This window comes from Gymnoscopelus microlampas, assembly GCF_963454915.1.
Source record: "Gymnoscopelus microlampas genome assembly, chromosome: 20".
NCBI classification, from domain to species: Eukaryota; Metazoa; Chordata; class Actinopteri; order Myctophiformes; family Myctophidae; genus Gymnoscopelus; species Gymnoscopelus microlampas.
In genome coordinates, this window is record NC_139957.1 from 29,075,492 (window position 1) to 29,093,012 (window position 17,521).

Sequence of the window (17,521 nt, forward strand, 5' to 3'; positions counted from 1 at the left end):
GGTCAACAGAGGTCAGGAGTCAGATGGACTTAAAAGCCGTAAGCCTGTGAGACACAACCATAATCGCTGACAGAGTAAATGTATACTCGCGATAATCCAACTTTCAGCTCCGTAAAGAGCTGCAGGGTTGATTCAGGGGAAGAAGGATTTAGCAAATACTACAGTGCACTGAAGAAGGAGAGCAACGTCAGTTGCTATGATACGGCTTGTATGCAAAAGTGCATGTCTGCTGTGTGAAGGCTGAGGAGACAACCTTTAAAACCAGGGATTGGTCCACATGGCAAAGCTCTCTGCAGACAACCTGCACTCTCAGACATTCAGTGTGTTCAGGTTGAAAACCTTGCCACAGGCGAGCCACATAAGGTTTATTTATGAGCCACACGGGATCCACGCCATTCCCATGTGGATCACGAGATTCATCCACATGATCGGATTTTTACCCGTTATTCAGAAACATTCACACATCCACAGCGAGTCGATTGTACTGTACGTATGGTAAACAAAAACTATGCACAAGAGAAGTACACTCTTAAATCTAGTGCTCAATAATAGTGCTCAAGTGTTTGGAAAAATTAATTAATAAACCAAGGCCTGGTCCTCTGTAACGTTACCATAAATGCTAGGCTAATGTTATGTAAGCCTGTTAAGTAACTGACATTTACTGGGTGGGTGAGAGGGTGTTCTTTCTATGATTGTTCCACCAAGCCAGTTGCTAAGGCATGTCACTGCTAACCACAGCATGAACAACCAAACTCCTACAGTAAGGCATTCCTGCTCAGACAGCTGCGAGATTAAGAATGGACCTACGTCATCTATACAGCCTCAGTGGGAAATACCATTAAATGTTATCATTATCCATATGACCTTGGGTATCAATTAACATACATCTGTAGTTGAGAGAAAAGTGCAATGTCCTGGTACTTTATGGCACTCCATAAAGAATAAACTGGAGACGAAAGGGAGGATTTTACAGTAAGTGTGCCTACAATCTTTTTAATCTGGACAGACGGCTCAGCCAGTTACAATGCCATTTTATGCTAACAATTTCACACTCGGCGTTCCAGGTATTATTTGAAGCACGAAGCGACTGAAAACTATTTTAATGGAGCCGTCTGCCTGTGTATAGTACAGTATGTTTGTCACTCTGGAATTAATGACTCAATTTGGAGATCATGGGTCAAGGTCAGCAATGAGCCAGAGCCACACAGCTCAACTATGCACACTTCTAGGTTGGTCTTATTGTCCGTGGAGCCGATACAGGTGACAGGCACATATCTGTTGAAGGATGAAGGATCATCAGATTCTTAATTCTCTAGTTTCTGCCCTCTGCAGAGAGAGATTCATATTCATAAACATGGACTAAAATATCCAAGGCTATTGAAATACACAATATGAATTCTTACAGTGAGTAGTTTTCTCCTTGAAGGAATGAAAATGGATTCCTGTGTGACACAGGTGATCAGGCTCAAGGGAATCGGTGGCAGGAGGCCGCGAGGTGTAAAAACCTGAATCGATTTAGCACACACAGTGCACACAAACTTTTCAGATGACGTCGCAACTTAGGCACAATCAATACTTGGACTGACACTTTTATTGGAGCATAAAGGCAATGAAGAATGAACCAGTGGCAATGTGAGGAATGAGTCCACTCCCCACCTGCCTGACGCCCTCTCTAGGCTTTAACATTTAAGGAGAATCAGCTGAAATCTCCCAATGATTTCTGTCAATGGACTTGCACAAAGTCACACTTCTATGAATATTCAGCGGTCAACACCCTGGCCAAACAGGCAATCAACCAGGAAGAAACTGCTGCCGATTATGAAATAGAGCTTTCAGGTTAGATTTAGTTCCATGCAATCTGAAAAACAGACAATAGATGTGGATTGACATGCCAAAATTGACAGACAAAAAAAATATAAACCGAATATGCTGGCCTGGGAACCCTTCAGGATTCCACAGTCAAAGTTAGCTAATGTGGCCCGGGAAAGGGAAGTCTGGAATTCTCTGCTTGAACTGTTACCTCCACGACCCAATTCCTGATAAAGGGTAGAAGGCAGATGCATGGATGGAAAATTATGTTATTATCAGTCTATCAGAGGTTGCTACACATTCAGCAACCGAGAGGAGAATGTTCACTTGCCATGTATGTACATTATAACACCGTTAACGTTAGCTGCTTCGTGTGTAACTTGAAGATGTTAAATGATTCCACGACAAAGTCTGCGTGCCGTGCCATCCAAGGAATCCATACTGCAAAATACTGTAAAGGCATTCCTGGTTCAGCATGGAAATACATCAGTCTCTCATTACACAACCACATCCCTAGAAGAGCGAGCGACGGCAACTGAGTCAGCGAGCGAGTCATGTGGGGATCCACAGGCAAAATATAGTTCAGACAGGGGGGAGGGGGGTTTGGGGCGATGAAGTCATCCGTCATTCATGCATTAGAGCCAGTTTGGCAGCTGCAGATATAGAAACTATGATTGTGGAACTTGTAAGCCAACCCAATGGACACGCCCAATCGCCCTGTACAGCTGTGAGTGAAGATGACAGAGATCGCATTATGGTTTATTTTCATTCTAGAACGACAGCGGAGTAAATGTCAATGAAAGTCAGTATTAAGTAAATATTTATATTCTGACCAAGCTTTGATGGTGAAAAAGAAAACATCATTTTCTAGGTGATGTGACATTTACTTTCTGTTTGAACAGAAACACAGGCCAGATGAGAGTTCTGTGCACATCCGTCTGCACTTGAGCAAAGGTTCTCTCCCTCAATATTATGCAACGAGCCAAACCCCAGATCAATAGCCTTTGTTTCACTTCATCTCCTATAAACTGCCAGTCGAGATAGCATATTATTTACTCTAGGTAAACATTGAGGATTGGTCTTTTAAGACCCAAGAAGGTGAAAATTGGAGGAGTTTAAAAGCAGACTCCTCGACTGCTTCAAAGTTTCTCTAAAAACATAATGGAAGCCACCTGAGTGAAATTGGTGAAAAAAATCAAATTCTTTCAACTACTTTTGCCCTTCACCATTCCTATGACGTTATTCTATTGTGTTGTTTCCCCTGAGAAATTACACACTTGCTTGTGCGTGTGTGTGTGTGTGTGTGTGTGTATATAATAATAATAGCAGCAGCAGCCAACAGCACTCCATTAGAGGACGCTGAGGGGAAGAGAAATCAATCGGAGGCCTGTAAGACTCCCCGGAGGGCAGCCAATTAAAGAGAGAGGTGGGAGGGGGTGCTGGGTAAATCCACAAGAGACCTAAGGGCTTAACACCGGTAGTCCTGGAGCAAATGTACTGGGGACCAGGGCCTGAAGAAGACTGCACAGTACAATCAATTTATTGTGAACCCCAGAATCTTAAAAAAATGTAAATAATAAAAAACAATAACGGGGGAAATAGATAGGCTATCATTCTAAGAAGCCACCTTTGCAGAGAGTGTCCCCTCAAGGTAAATAGGTAATGGCAATATGTTTATTAAGTTGAAAATCTTTTAGGAATGTGGAGTATGAGCTGGAGGGCAGGAAGAGCGTCATGGGTGCCAGTGTTCCTGTCCAACACAACAGCTTTTTAAACAGAGCTTTGTATATACAGTAACACACCATGTTGATCACGTCTCACAAACAGGCAGCAGTTAGGGGTTCAGTGTCTTGCTCAAGGACACTTTGACACGAAGACAGGAGAAGCCGGGGATCAATTTCGAACCAGGATCCTTCTGGCTCTACCTGAGCCACTGCAGCCGAATAGCTACTGTAACTGTAATGAATCTAAGAGCAGAGTTCTTGCCTTGTTCAAAGCCTCCCTCAAAACCCACCTTTTCAGACTTGCTTTCCCCGCCTACCTCAAACCAAATCAATGCTTTTAGCCTTTAACTTTTTCACTCCTAATAAAGTTGTTTATTTTGCTATACAAGTCTGACGTATTATTATTATACAGTCAGTGGCACTTGCATGGCATCAAGAGGCGTAAGCTCTGTTTAGTATTATGTACGCTACTCACAGTATGTCTCTTATGTCATCCGGATTAGAGAATTGTCAGCAATGTGGATTTCAAAAAGGCTAGAAGTCAAACTGGCGTCATGGAACCTAATGCACAATGGGCTGATGGCGAGTGCAGCGATGACAACAACAAAAGGGCCGTTATCATGATAAAAGACAAGGCCGTTGTTGACTGTGACAAAACCGCAATCCAATAATGTCACGTAAACAGTGGATGGATTGTTCAGCTGGCCGGTGAGCATTTTGTGGCCATAGGATGCAAAGCAGCATTATTTGTACACTGTGTGCTTTTCACCATAAACCCGACCTTTAAGATCAGACGGTCAGAGGAAATCTACAGCACGCTAAAGAGAGGTGAACCACCACCTTGGGGGGCTAAATGTACAGCAAGCGTTACACCAATGTTTAAAATAGCAGCAGTCCAGCTGTTCACAAATAAAACATTGATTGAGTTCAGCTCCTCTGAGATGAAATAGTGAAGCTGGTTTTATTTTATGACATTTTTTCAAAAGGAGGACAGAAACATAAATGTTTTCAACCTAAGGCCATCATTTCTCAATGTCCACACTGTGTGCTGATACAGAAAAAAACAGCAATTGATTTGTCTAATGTAGCCAATCTACATGGCTTTCTCACAGTAGTTCTGAAACATTTTACTGACAGGGTTCCTCAGCAATTGCTGCAGCTGTATGTAACGTGATGTAATGACACATCATTGATTTTCACAGCCACAGTGTTAAAACATTCGCTGTGAGAAAACAGACTCAACCACCTGCAATTCCCAAAGGTATTCTGCTGATAATGGACACACTTAACAAGCCAAAAGCCTTGAACCAAAGCATTAGCTAATTACAAGTCATGTTTCACAAGTCACGTTTCACAAAAACAGAACATTTAAAAAAGGCACACCCCTACTCTGAAGTTAACAACACTTATTGTTAACTGAACTGTGTTCATCTAACGGTTAACCCAACATGATGTACCTGAAATGACTGAGCCGTGAGACACAAGCCTTCATGAGGAAATGTTCTGACCATAACAGTGTTGTGGATGTCAAATAAGTGGCAGTCATCATCAACCAGCCCCCTAAACACCTCAAAACACCTGGCCTTGTGTAGGCGGCGTGATGTGAACAACAATAGGCTATGTGTGCACCAAGAGGGAGTGTGTGTGTGTGTGTGTGTGTGTGTGTGTGTGTGTGTGTGTGTGTGTGTGTGTGTGTGTGTGTGTGTGTGTGTGTGTGTGTGTGTGTGTGTGTGGAAAATAGTATAAGATGATAGAACAAGAAAGAGAGAGTAAAAACAGAGAGGAGGGGATGGATGGTGGCAACTCAAATTACACAGTTTCCATTATAGCTCTGTCAGACTCGGAGCGTAGTGTGTACAACACACAGCACACACGCGCATGTGCGCACACACACAATGTCATCTTACTTTACACACAATGTTGTGTGTCATATAACTGAGTTATCACACCCTGCCAGGCCAACCTGTCCAGTAGCGTGTCTCAAGTGCTTTATTGATTTCTACAGTGTTGACAATATCCCTGGCACAGCACAGTAGGGCACCCTGTTGGCAGAAACCTAGCAAGGGTGACACGTGCCGCAGAGAGGTATGTGTGCGTGTGCGTGTGTGTGTGTGTGTGTGTGTGTGTGTGTGTGTGTGTGTGTGTGTGTGTGTGTGTGTGTGTGTGTCAGCCTAAGAATCTGTGTCCTCCTATCATGTTCCTCTTTACTCACCCACTATTCATACAGGAGATAATGTTCACGTTCATCATCCAAGCAAGTACGGATGGCAGAATGTAGCTCCAACACCAATATTTATTTTCATAAACAAATGCAGGGCAAATCACTTTCAAACCAGAGACCACTTCCTGCTATGTACACCCATGCCATTGCCAACTATGCCAAACTCTTGCGATCCACATTATCTCACTTGGTAGTGTTCTACACTACAGTCATCCTGGTGAGGTGGGGCTCTTTTAGTTGATGCCAAGCAACTCAAAAAGGGGAAGTGTGATTTGATAAACATGAACTTGGGCTTAATTCCGTCCTATTCCACAAATCCCATTTTCAGGCCACACACACACACAACACGCCCACTGGAAAGCCAGGTTGTTTGGGGTGAGAACATACAAGGAAATGTTGCAGTCTGCACATGTACGTAGGAAGGAAGGAACAGGTTCACACCTATTGAAGGATAATTGTGCGAACCATGGGAGAACATAAGATAACCTTTATTGATTGCCGTGGGGAAATTCACATAGCAGCAGCCATAAGTGAACCACGGGAGGTATACAGGTAAGAAGAGTCGAGTCAAGAGCCAAACCAAGATGGCTAGTAGGCGGGAGACAGTCAGCAATCGCGCATTAATGTCTCTCCTTACAGAGAACTCATGTTTAGACAAGTAAATTGGCTCTGGGTGGTACACAGATCATTCATGCAGCACTCGACGCATGTTTGCAGAAACTCAAATGCATCTTATCCTGAGGACTCAGGCCTCTACCGGTTTACACTCCCATGCAAATCCCACATGCATAGATCAGTGGGTCCAGTCGAGTGAATCATCCAAATATCTATACAGTATGTATGCTCGAAGAGACACAAAGGGTTTCTCAGCCGGATGTAATATCCTCACCATTATGCGACCACTAGGTGAAACGAACAAACAAAAAGGGAAAGGCCAAGAAGAAAAGACGGAGAGGAGAGGATCAATCCATCGATCCTTCTTCCACCAAATGGAATGAGATAGAAAATGCAATGAGAAATGTGAATATAGGATGAAAGAGGAGAGGAAACTCAGAATGTTCTGTGAGAAGAATCTATTCTTGCCACTGTTATGTATCAAGAGGGTTTTTTGAAAATGGCAGTAATTGAAAACACAGTGTGCTGCTTCTTCATTTTCGATAAGACAATGAACTTCCTGCTATTACTAACTATAAGAGAACATGGCAAACATTGAACCACGTTAACCCTGGCGTCTCCATTTTGCACATCATTATTATTCTGTAAGAAAAACATTTCCAAGTTTTCAAAAACTTTAGCTGATCTACTAGCTCACAAGACGGCACACTGCAACCCGTTTTGAGCTTGTAGATCGGCTATTTCCGCCGTTCATCGTAAGACAAAGTATATGGGCTTGAGAGGACAAGCGGTTAACATTAAGTATCTTTCACCCACGGTACAGTATGAGGCTTTGTAGGCTAGTATTTGGACAACTATTGCTCATAAAGATTATGGCCTCCACATTGTGTGAACATGATGTAATTGCAGTAAAACCTTTTAGCCATCATCTAGCTTGGAGCCAACCATTGTGGTATTTCTAAATCTCTCAGTCAAGCCACAGTGTTACCACAAAGCAAAGGCACATTTCTTGACAAGCAGTCAGATGACACTATTAGAGGAAGTGGTTGTTTTGAGGTGTGCTTCATTCATCCTGAGAGACTATGCGAGACATTCAGTCCAAACAATGTAAATGTATTGATCACGCAGTGAGCTGAGTGCATGCCACTATTCACAACCCCAGGCTGTCCCTGGAGCATAGTTTTGATATGATGAGTGAAGGCGTGTGGCTTGTGTGCATGCATTTTGAGGCGTGTCTTTGTTCTGTGTGGTCATCATAATTAATCAATTAACAAGCAATTACAATCAAAACGTGCACACAACCTGCAATAAATCAATCTCCTGAAATATGTTGGGAGTCTGAGCAGCAGTCACCATGATGTCAAATGGACCACACCTTGTTACACAACACATCTTAGGGGGCTACGTCACTGCTGCGCAATATGACCAGCAGCTGATGAAGAACTTATGTATGTTTTCTCTCCCGATTTAGAAAAAGAAAGAGGGCTAATGTTTGGAAGACACGCGAGGATCAGTGTCATATAGATTCAAAAGGAGATCAATTGTGGTGGTGGCATCTAGACTCCTGCCATGACGACAATCACCATAGCAGTGCCATTTTCACTTCCCCTTCCCACCTCACTGTGATGGCAGCGAGCGCAAGACCACAAAGCACATGATGATCTGGGATTTTGAGGAAAAAGGCACCCAACTTCTTCTCGGAGGAACTACAAGTTCTGCGCCATGGTGGGCGCCGCCTCTGCAAAGAGTGAATGGATTGTGCGCTGCCTCCTCGTCCGAATAAATGAACCAGTAGCAGCAGCTTCAGGTGGCTGTAGAAGAACGACCATTGAATGGACATGGGAGTCACTGACTCCCCTGGTCCATTCAGTGGCCGTTCTAACAGCATCAGGAATAGATTAGGCTATGCGCACATCGAATGAGAAAGGAAAAGGAAGGGGGGAAAAATCCATGCCCTGACTAGCTCATGGCTATTGTTGGTAGAGCACGGCGTTGGACACAATCATGCCAGCTCGTTTTTTAAGAAAGAAGTGCGAAATATCTATCCAATTATGCCTGTGTCCATCCAGCCCTTTGGCAATACGAGGGGAGGTATGCATCATTGAGCCCCAATAGCCGCCTCTGCCCACATCCATAATCATTATAAACGTTAATCGAGACCCTCCGGTGGAGGGTCTCGATTAACGTTTATAATTATTATGGAGGGGCCTCCACTCCACGGTTGATCTTCCATGATGAGCATGAGCCGAAAAATCCTTTGTTTGTCCCCCCCAAAAAAAAAGATCTAAAGGAAAAAAACGCCCGTCGTTACCTGGTCAAGGGGGAGGTTGATGATGTCGCTGATCGGCTGTAATAAAGTGGCTCCAGTGCAGGATGATGTTTGAGTAGCAGCCATGGTTGACTGGTTGACTCCTTCTCCTTCTTCTTCTTCTTCTTCCTCCCCTGCTCCGTTCCACTCTCTCTCTCCAGTAGTCTGTGTCCGTGGCCTGGCTGGCTGGCTGCTGCTGCTGCTGCTGTGACGATAAACGGCTTGTGTGTTGTTGCTGTTGTTGCGACAGGCTTCCACTGGGCTGGACCACCATAGGCTGTCATCCACATCCACACAGCAGTGCCACACACACAATACAATACAACACCCGAACGGGGATAAAAAAGCGACAGTTAAAAAGAGACAACAAAAGATAAATGTGGGCGGGGCCGCGGCGTGCCACGCCCACACAATAAACCTTCCATTTTGGCGTCTGGCCAATCCTGAAGAGTGTTTAAAGTCCCGCCCCCCCTCCGCCTAAAACTAGGACTGGGATTCTGTGGTACGACGGTGTCGCTCGCCAATAAGCAGTGGTGGAGAAAGTAGCCTATGGAGTTACATTTGTGTCTTTATTAACCAAACAAAAGAAAAACATTCGAGAGAGAAAAAATATAAACAGAGCAAAGAATAGTTTTGAATGAAAACAAAATAAAACAGCAAGCAAAAAATTATAATTTGTAAGCAAAGGAAATTATATAAACAGAACAAAAACATTTTTTTCATTAAAACAAATTAAAAACGCAATAAAAAAAAATATTTGCAAGCAAAAAAATATAAGATCTGAAAGAAAAGAAAAAATAATTGAGAAAACTTTTAAAATTCTAGATTAAAAAAATAAGGAAAAACTGTTTAAACTACATAAAACAAAATACTTAGTAAAATGTTTGGGTAATAAAATGTGTTGTGCTAAATAAAATGTTTTTAATGTTTTTTTTTCCTTGTTTGCCAATGAAAGTTTTTTTTTCTGATTGCAAAACGTCTTCTCTCTCAAAACCTAAGTCTTTGGTCTCGATTTTTTTTTTCTCTCTCTCGGATTTTTTTGTGTGAGGGGTTGAAGTTCAGAAGGCGTGTCCTACGCTGAAAAGATGTAAGACACCTCTCCATTGGTCACTCGGAGTCTGAGTGACAGCGCCTCCCTTCCTTATGTAGTTTGTTGAATGCAGGGATGGAGGTGTGTTACGGCCAGCACTGTTTTTTGATTGATTGAAATATTAGCAATTTGCCAAAAAAAACAAACAAACATGAAAGTACAGTTTAATGCAAGGTCAGCTAAGAGGATTTAAACCCAAGAAAGCCTATGACTTGTTTCCATTAAGGTTCTTCCTACTGAATTCATAGAGACATTTATGACAGACAGTATATACACTACTATGCAAAACATCATAAAAACAAAACATAAATATATGTACAGTAAACAGTTTGAGTAAACAGATTTATGGAATACTTTATTAACAGTAGGATACAGAGGTACGATTTTTACAATGATGTTATAAGGATAACACACAAAGGCTTGTTTCCATTGTGGTCCTCTGGGACTGAGGTCAGAGCTCCATCCCAACTCTGGGCGCTACACTATTGAGCATTTTAGGCTATTAGCAATTCAGATGATTCCCTAATGCTAGGTGTCTGTTCTACTTACAGTTTGTGATCTGTATTTAAAATTGTTGTATTGTTGTTATTGTTATAGTAGGCCAGTGGTTCCCAAACTTGGGACCGGGACCCTCAGAGGCGGTCCCCAGATTAGCTTAATGGGCAACATAGTTTTCTCTCTCAACAGTAAACAAACCAACCTATACATACCAAGTGTATACAGGGTAACATATTTTTAAGTGACAATTTAATGACTTTTAAGACCTTCTTAAGGCATTGTGCGCAGTGCGCTTGTAGTTTGGCTATTTTCACAATATTTATCTGTGGAACCGAGTAAAACTAAATGTAATTCCTACAATTTCAAGTGCTTGTCAGGGTGGGTGGTCCCCAGTTCAAGTATGATTATTTTGGGGGGTCCCCAGTTCAAATACGATTATTTCAGGGAGTCACAGCCTGAAACGTTTGGGAACCCTTGAAGTTATAAAATAAAGCTATACATTATTTCATGTTATATTCATTATTCTAATTAAGGCAAGGCTGAAGTGACTGGCCTACTGGCCAGGCCCATTCCAGATAGACTGCTTTGGAAACGTTTAGTCTGATTGTGCGCTTACTTTATGATCCATCATCCAAGGCCTGAGGGTTCGAATCCACTGCGGGTCACTTTCTTATGATAGGTTAGTTAGTGTCAGGTTAAGGTAAGGTAGTTTTCTGTGAGGCTATTGAATTACGCTGGCAGCATCACAAGAGCAGAGGTGAGGGACCCACATACCCATCAAGAGACTACTGACTCACTCACTGAAACTCATACCCTAGGGAAACCTGGTGGTAGACTTGGGTTGGATTTCATTTGCCCCATTGAATTAAAAAGGTAATAGAACAGATTATTTGGGACTGTAGCTTTAAATGCCACATGCATATTTTCAACCTGCCAACAATACCTTAAATCCTAACAAATGCAGTTCTAACTTAGCATGCAGAAGCACTTTTTGTTTTTGCATTCTCAACCAGCATTTCAGTATACACAGACAAGGCCTAAATTGAGCAGAAATGTATTTATCCAACATTGACTTTCCTATAATTAGCATAAACTGCATTTGAAGGTCAAATTAACAGATAGCAATTCACCATGTATTCATACAACTACATTTTCAGTGAAAAAGATTTTAAAGATTTATTTTTTTAAACAGTTACACTGTCAGTGGTACACTGCCAGTGCCCTTGAAAGGTGCAAACATTTCAAAAGTTAGGGAGGGTAAGTGATTTTCTTTCGTTAAATTAAGTGTTAAATAGCTCTAGCTCTAGATTCTGATCGTACTCATTGCTTTAGAGGGTTCAGTAACATGTCTCTCCGGCTATCTAACAGAAAATGCAAATTCTCAGGTTGGGATGCCAATTTTATCCAATCAAGATAGAAACCTCAGTCAAGATACAGAAGTGAAATTGGAAGTGATGACACAAATAAATAAGCAGACACAATTGGACCTGGAACACTATAAAAATGAAGAGGGTGTTCTTTGCATTTCATTTCTACACCACAGCTGACATTTTTAAACAATGTACCCCCTCCTGCTGTGATGTCATCCAAATGTCATAGTATATGATGTCCTCACATCAGGACAGTGCAATTTAGGTTCATAATCGTCCAAGTTCACTTTTAAGTTTGTATCCTTAACACAAGTAAAAATTGACAATGGACTGGAGTAAAAAAGTGACAATGTACAGTTATTTACAAGTTACACTCTGTCAAAGCTTGCACCATTAATGTCAGAAAGCAAGTTGGTCTTAAAAGACTCGTAATCTTCAAGGTGGGCTGTTGGAAGTGTTACAAGCACTAACAATTGGATAACAAACAGTGTGGCCTGTGGACTAGACAGTTGTGGTCAACTATTTTGATTTTCTTTCTCTCCGACACCAGCAAATGCCTGTGTCCCTGCCCAGTCAGCCATTGCATCACCATGGGCACAGAGGGTCTCTCTTCTTCAGCCGCATCTTCTGGTTGTACATCTTAGAAAGGACAAGAGATCAGAATCAACATCTGAAGTAACAAGTTTCAAAGCTTAAACAACTCATTCACAAGAATCACCAATAAAATACACAACGGACCAAATATGATTATGATCGGAAACTGTATTATTTGTCTGACAGTCCGATATCCAGATAATGAAATTGTGTTGTGCTACTGACAAGATACACTACGATCAGTTGAGAACATTGCTTGCCCTGTACCCGGTTAGTTAGTGGCTCCACTTCTTTTTCCTTTATGAAAATAAACAAAAAACTACAGAGCTTGCACAAAAACACATTTCACCCATTGTTTTACACCTGTAAACCTGTGATGTGACAATAAAGATCATTGTGACAAAGACTATTCTGATTCTAAAATTGGTTAAAATCTGGGCATATTATGTGCTGTATGAGTGTAGGACAGGGTTTCTCAAAGTGGGTGCCGTGACGCCCAGGTCCAAGTCCAGGGGTGCCGCAAAATACTTTGATAATGTTTGGAATGTATCAATATCACTTCAGTTTAACACTTAGAACCTCTACACTTAATAAAACGGAGTTGAGGTGCACCGTACTTGGTGCGTAATCTCTTCACCAAAATTAGCAATCTACAAGCTCACAACGCGTTGTGAGCTTGTAGAGCTGCTATTTTTGGTGAATGTTCGCCTCAGAATAGGAATGCTAGGGTTCAAGTGGTTAAACGTCAAGTATAATGTTATTTGCAATGTGTCCTGTAATGGAAACAGATATTCTCTCAGTTTTCCTTGTGACAAACTGTAATTTAGGGGGGAGGATTTAAATAATACATACCATAATGTGACATAAATGTAAGGTGCTGTAAAGTAACAATGTAATTCAGGGGTGCCGTGGATGAAAAGTTTATTTACACGGGTGACCTGAGCCCAAGAAGTTTGGGAACCACTGGTGTAGGATCTCCTAAGGTATAGGAGATCCTACACCAGTGGTTCCCAAACTTCTTGGACTTAGCTTAGGACCTAAGCCAATATCAAAATGTCTTATGGAAGGTTTTACCTACCCTCAAGTAAAAGATATTGGAAGTTATCCAAGATCTTCGACTCCTCCACATGATTTGCCGAGCCTTGTGGAGACATTTCTGGGACCAGGTGTGACACAATGTAATGCAAGTCCACCTAAGAAAACAAAAGAGTATTACAGCCCAACAGTTTGATCCAACAATGAAAATACCACTTGGCACTTGAGGAAATGTTAAGGCATTCAAAATAATACAAGACTAGAAAAAGCGCTCCTCGGAGCACAGGTCTCCACCAGGTAAGGTAGGTTATTGTGGGCCAGCAATGTTGGGAATGCGCCAATAAGGATGGAATATGAAAAATCGGATGGAGCCGTCTTGATCACTTGACTATAGAGATAATGTGTAACGATTTGCATGATGTTTGCACAAAATTTGGAGGAGTAATATAAACACTGTGGCCCATGTGAAAAAATTGGGGCAGAGGTTCGGCTCTGCCATCCAGGGAGTGCGTGCACAGTTGGCTGCGATCCAGCCAACGGTGCCAGAGATTAGCTGTCCACAGACGGAACCACACATGCATGCACGCACACACACACGCCTTTCGGCCTGCAGAGACAAAAAATATACACTTGAACATACCATGTCATCTTCCCCAACAACAAACATACTGCAACACTCCATTGGCTATCTCTTGATGAGGTCGTAAACCTCAAGGCCTTCATGAAGCTGTTGCAGCATTGGTATGTGTTTAGTGCGCATGTGTAGGACAAGAGCCCTTACAAAAGGAAAAGAATAACAGACATCAAATTTTATGACAGCCATTTTAAAATGTACAATTACAATTTAGGCATTTAGCAGACACTCTTAAGAGTGATTCACAGTAAGTAAGGCAAACACAAGCAGGGGTTGACACTAACGGTTGCCCGACTGCCCGTGGCAAGTTAATAAAACGTTCAGGCAAATGGAGTTTGCCTTCAGGTTGCCCGATGGGCAAGTGCATTCCGTCTTTATTAAATAATATTGGCTATTAGAAGAACAATGCTACTTTTTTACAATTGGCAGATGCACTCATTCAAAGAGACTGTCGCCACTCTGCAGTTATCGATTGGATTTAACATCGATTTGTTCTTATTGTTCAAGTCACACAAACGCAGGACAACACTGGAAAACAACTTAATATTTTGTCTCTGTTGTCCCGCAATGACCACAAGGTGACCAAATGTATGTGAATGTGAACAAATTATCCTTACCTGGGCCTGTGACCTGCATGGTTGGTTCTGCATTCTGCCAGGGAGACAAGGAGAAGTTATTGTCATTGAGGCCATAATACAGTACATGGCTACAGGCTGTAGGAGCCTGAATGTGTACCGTGTTGTTTTCATATTTTTGATTAGGCTGCTTTGATTTTGATTAAGAAACACTTTTCTTGGGTACTATCATTTCGGTCAATTAGGACATTGGTGTGGTTTCCCCTTTTACTGTACCGTGTACAGTAGCACGTCGGTGTGGTGAGACAAAATAGAATGCTTAAGTCAGGGGTCTTCAACAGGGGGTCCGTCACCGTAACCTAGCATCCCTCCCTACTACTGAAGAGAACTTTAGCCAAAAATAGCAGATCTACAAGCTCACAGCGCCTCGCACTACAAGCTTGTAGATCTGCTATTTTTTGGAAAGATGTTTGGTGTAGAGGGAAAAAAAGAGCAGACCAAGTACAGAGTGAAAGGTCTTTACTAAGTAGTTCAGCCCTCAAATACTAAGTATTTGAGGGCTGAAGTGGTTAAATGTCTTAAAATACACATTAACATGAATCCAACATGACAGTGTCTGTCAAACAAGTCTATGAAGCTATCTATGAAATATATGAACAAGTTTAATCTTCATTTTATACACTATGTATTGGGGCCCTGCTTCATCTCTCTCTGAGCTAGGGGGTCCTTGGCCTGAAAAGCGTTGAAGACCCCTGGCTTAAGTTTCATACTCATTTGGGTTTCCAGAACAACAATTATGTCAATATATAAACAGTTACGCAAACGTCAGAATGTACCTGTTTGGATGCGTCGTAGTTGAGAGCCTAGCACACTAAGCTGCACTTTTCATTTACTCAATGATAATAGTTGCATCAAACAACGCTAAAATAATTGCAGCACATCACAATAAGAGCATGAACTAACGTTATGGATGATTGACCTGGTAACTGGAGTAGCTACATAATACACATGCAACGACATGCTGCAGGCTGGCAATAGGCGTTGGACGCGCGAGTCACGGAGTGACGGCCACTAGCAGCACAATTATGTATTTTAAATTACTATCTTATATAATTCAATTAAATAAAGTCGCCATAGGCCTAATATGTGAAAAGGTGAAAAGGAGGGAAGTTAAAATACTTACGCACTGACTATCTGCCAAAGTGTCGCACCACAAAAATCTGCCACAGCTGGAGAAATGTACTGGACAGGAGTAGAATGTTGTTGTTGGCCGGGCGAGGGGGGAGGTTAAGGAAGTTGTCAAGCTGTCACTCAGACTCCGAGTGACCAATGGAGAGGTGTCTTACATCTTTTCAGCGTAGGACACGCCTTCTGAACTTCAACCCCTCACACAAAAAAATCCGAGAGAGAGAAAAAAAAAATCGAGACCAAAGACTTAGGTTTTGAGAGAGAAGACGTTTTGCAATCAGAAAAAAAAAACTTTCATTGGCAAACAAGGAAAAAAAAACATTAAAAACATTTTATTTAGCACAACACATTTTATTACCCAAACATTTTACTAAGTATTTTGTTTTATGTAGTTTAAACAGTTTTTCCTTATTTTTTTAATCTAGAATTTTAAAAGTTTTCTCAATTATTTTTTCTTTTCTTTCAGATCTTATATTTTTTTGCTTGCAAATATTTTTTTTGATTGCGTTTTTAATTTGTTTTAATGAAAAAAATGTTTTTGTTCTGTTTATATAATTTCCTTTGCTTACAAATTATAATTTTTTGCTTGCTGTTTTATTTTGTTTTCATTCAAAACTATTCTTTGCTCTGTTTATATTTTTTCTCTCTCGAATGTTTTTCTTTTGTTTGGTTAATAAAGACACAAATGTAACTCCATAGTAGCCTACTCAAATGTTTTACTTAAGTAAAAGTATCGATACTGCAATGTAGAAATACTCTGTTGGCATCAAAAACATGTATATACCAAAAGTAGAAAGTATACTCATTATGCAGAATGTCCCATTTCACAAGTTTTCAAATGTATTAAAATCTTTTGAAAATAGCAGATCTACAAGCTCACAATGTATCACATGGCGACGCATTGTGGCCGAAATTGATATAGGGCTGAAGTGGTGTTTAATGTATGTTTTGTAATAATGATCAAAATCTACAAAGTAAACTAGTAACTCAAGTTGTCAAATAATTGTAGTGGAGTAAAAGTATGATATTTGCCTCTGAAATGTAATGTAGTGGAGTAGAAGTAAAAGTACAGTAAAGTAAAGTAAAGTAAAAGTACCTCAAAATTGTACTTAAGTACAGTTCTTGAGTAAAAGTACTTAGTTACTTTCCACCACTGACAAGCCTGCAAGTGTCACCTCTGATTTAAAGTTGGTTAAAAAGGTCAAATCGTAGGCTATATCCTGTCATCGTGAGCAAACTGTGACACAACCTCATTCTCCGTGCACTGTAAATATTGTTTTTTCACATTAAACCGGTCGGAGTAACGATTTTGTACAAAAACTAAACAAATATGGACATAGCTGCTGATATTGCGTTATTATTGACCTCTCCCATGTTATACAGACACTGTTATCTTATATTCAGCTAAATTAAAACGCTTCAGTGTTTTTGCATCGACTGCAGCCTGCAGACACAGCAAATAAAGATAATTTATAAAGATAACTTTTCCCGATTCCCCATTAGTGCAGACAAGCTTGGTCAAGATCAGAGGGAGGCAGACAAGGGTCTTATTAATATTTTTTTTATGATACATGATATATTGTTATTGTTTAGGTCTACTGATGTGAAAGACATGGTTTGGAGGACGATATTATTTTCTTATGAGAAGATGTTTTATCTTTTTAGCCTCAATGATAAATCAGACTGCTTCAAATGGTTTCCTATAGCATTGGTTCTCAAAGTGGGGTCCGGGGACCCCCAGGGGTCCTTGAGGGAGTTCCAGGGGTCCCCAGCTAAATGATGGTTCTATTTGTACCTGATTTTACATGCATTTTACAGTTTATGTGGGTCCGTAGAAATGCCTTTAAATGGGGGTCCGTA

At 41.1% G+C, this 17,521-nt stretch overlaps 2 protein-coding genes across 2 annotated transcripts in view; both read right to left on the minus strand.

The window, feature by feature from the left end:
- mboat2a (membrane bound O-acyltransferase domain containing 2a) overlaps positions 1-8,992 on the minus strand; it is an 84,199-nt gene extending 75,207 nt beyond the window's left edge. The window contains exon 1 of the mRNA XM_084044030.1: positions 8,681-8,992. Coding sequence (XP_083900156.1) covers positions 8,681-8,764 — 84 coding nt within the window. The 5' untranslated portion in view covers positions 8,765-8,992. The remainder of the gene's footprint in view (positions 1-8,680) is intronic.
- Positions 8,993-10,136: 1,144 nt separating this feature from the next.
- Positions 10,137-15,747, minus strand: LOC311036483 (uncharacterized protein). The gene is made up of 5 exons (XM_084045194.1): positions 15,657-15,747; positions 14,516-14,549; positions 13,905-14,040; positions 13,308-13,422; positions 10,137-12,274 (listed from the first exon to the last, which is right to left on the minus strand). Exons 2-5 carry the CDS (start codon positions 14,532-14,534, stop codon positions 12,221-12,223), a joined length of 324 nt encoding a protein of 107 aa, XP_083901320.1. The 5' UTR covers positions 14,535-14,549; positions 15,657-15,747; the 3' UTR covers positions 10,137-12,220.
- Between the last annotated feature and the right edge of the window lie 1,774 nt (positions 15,748-17,521).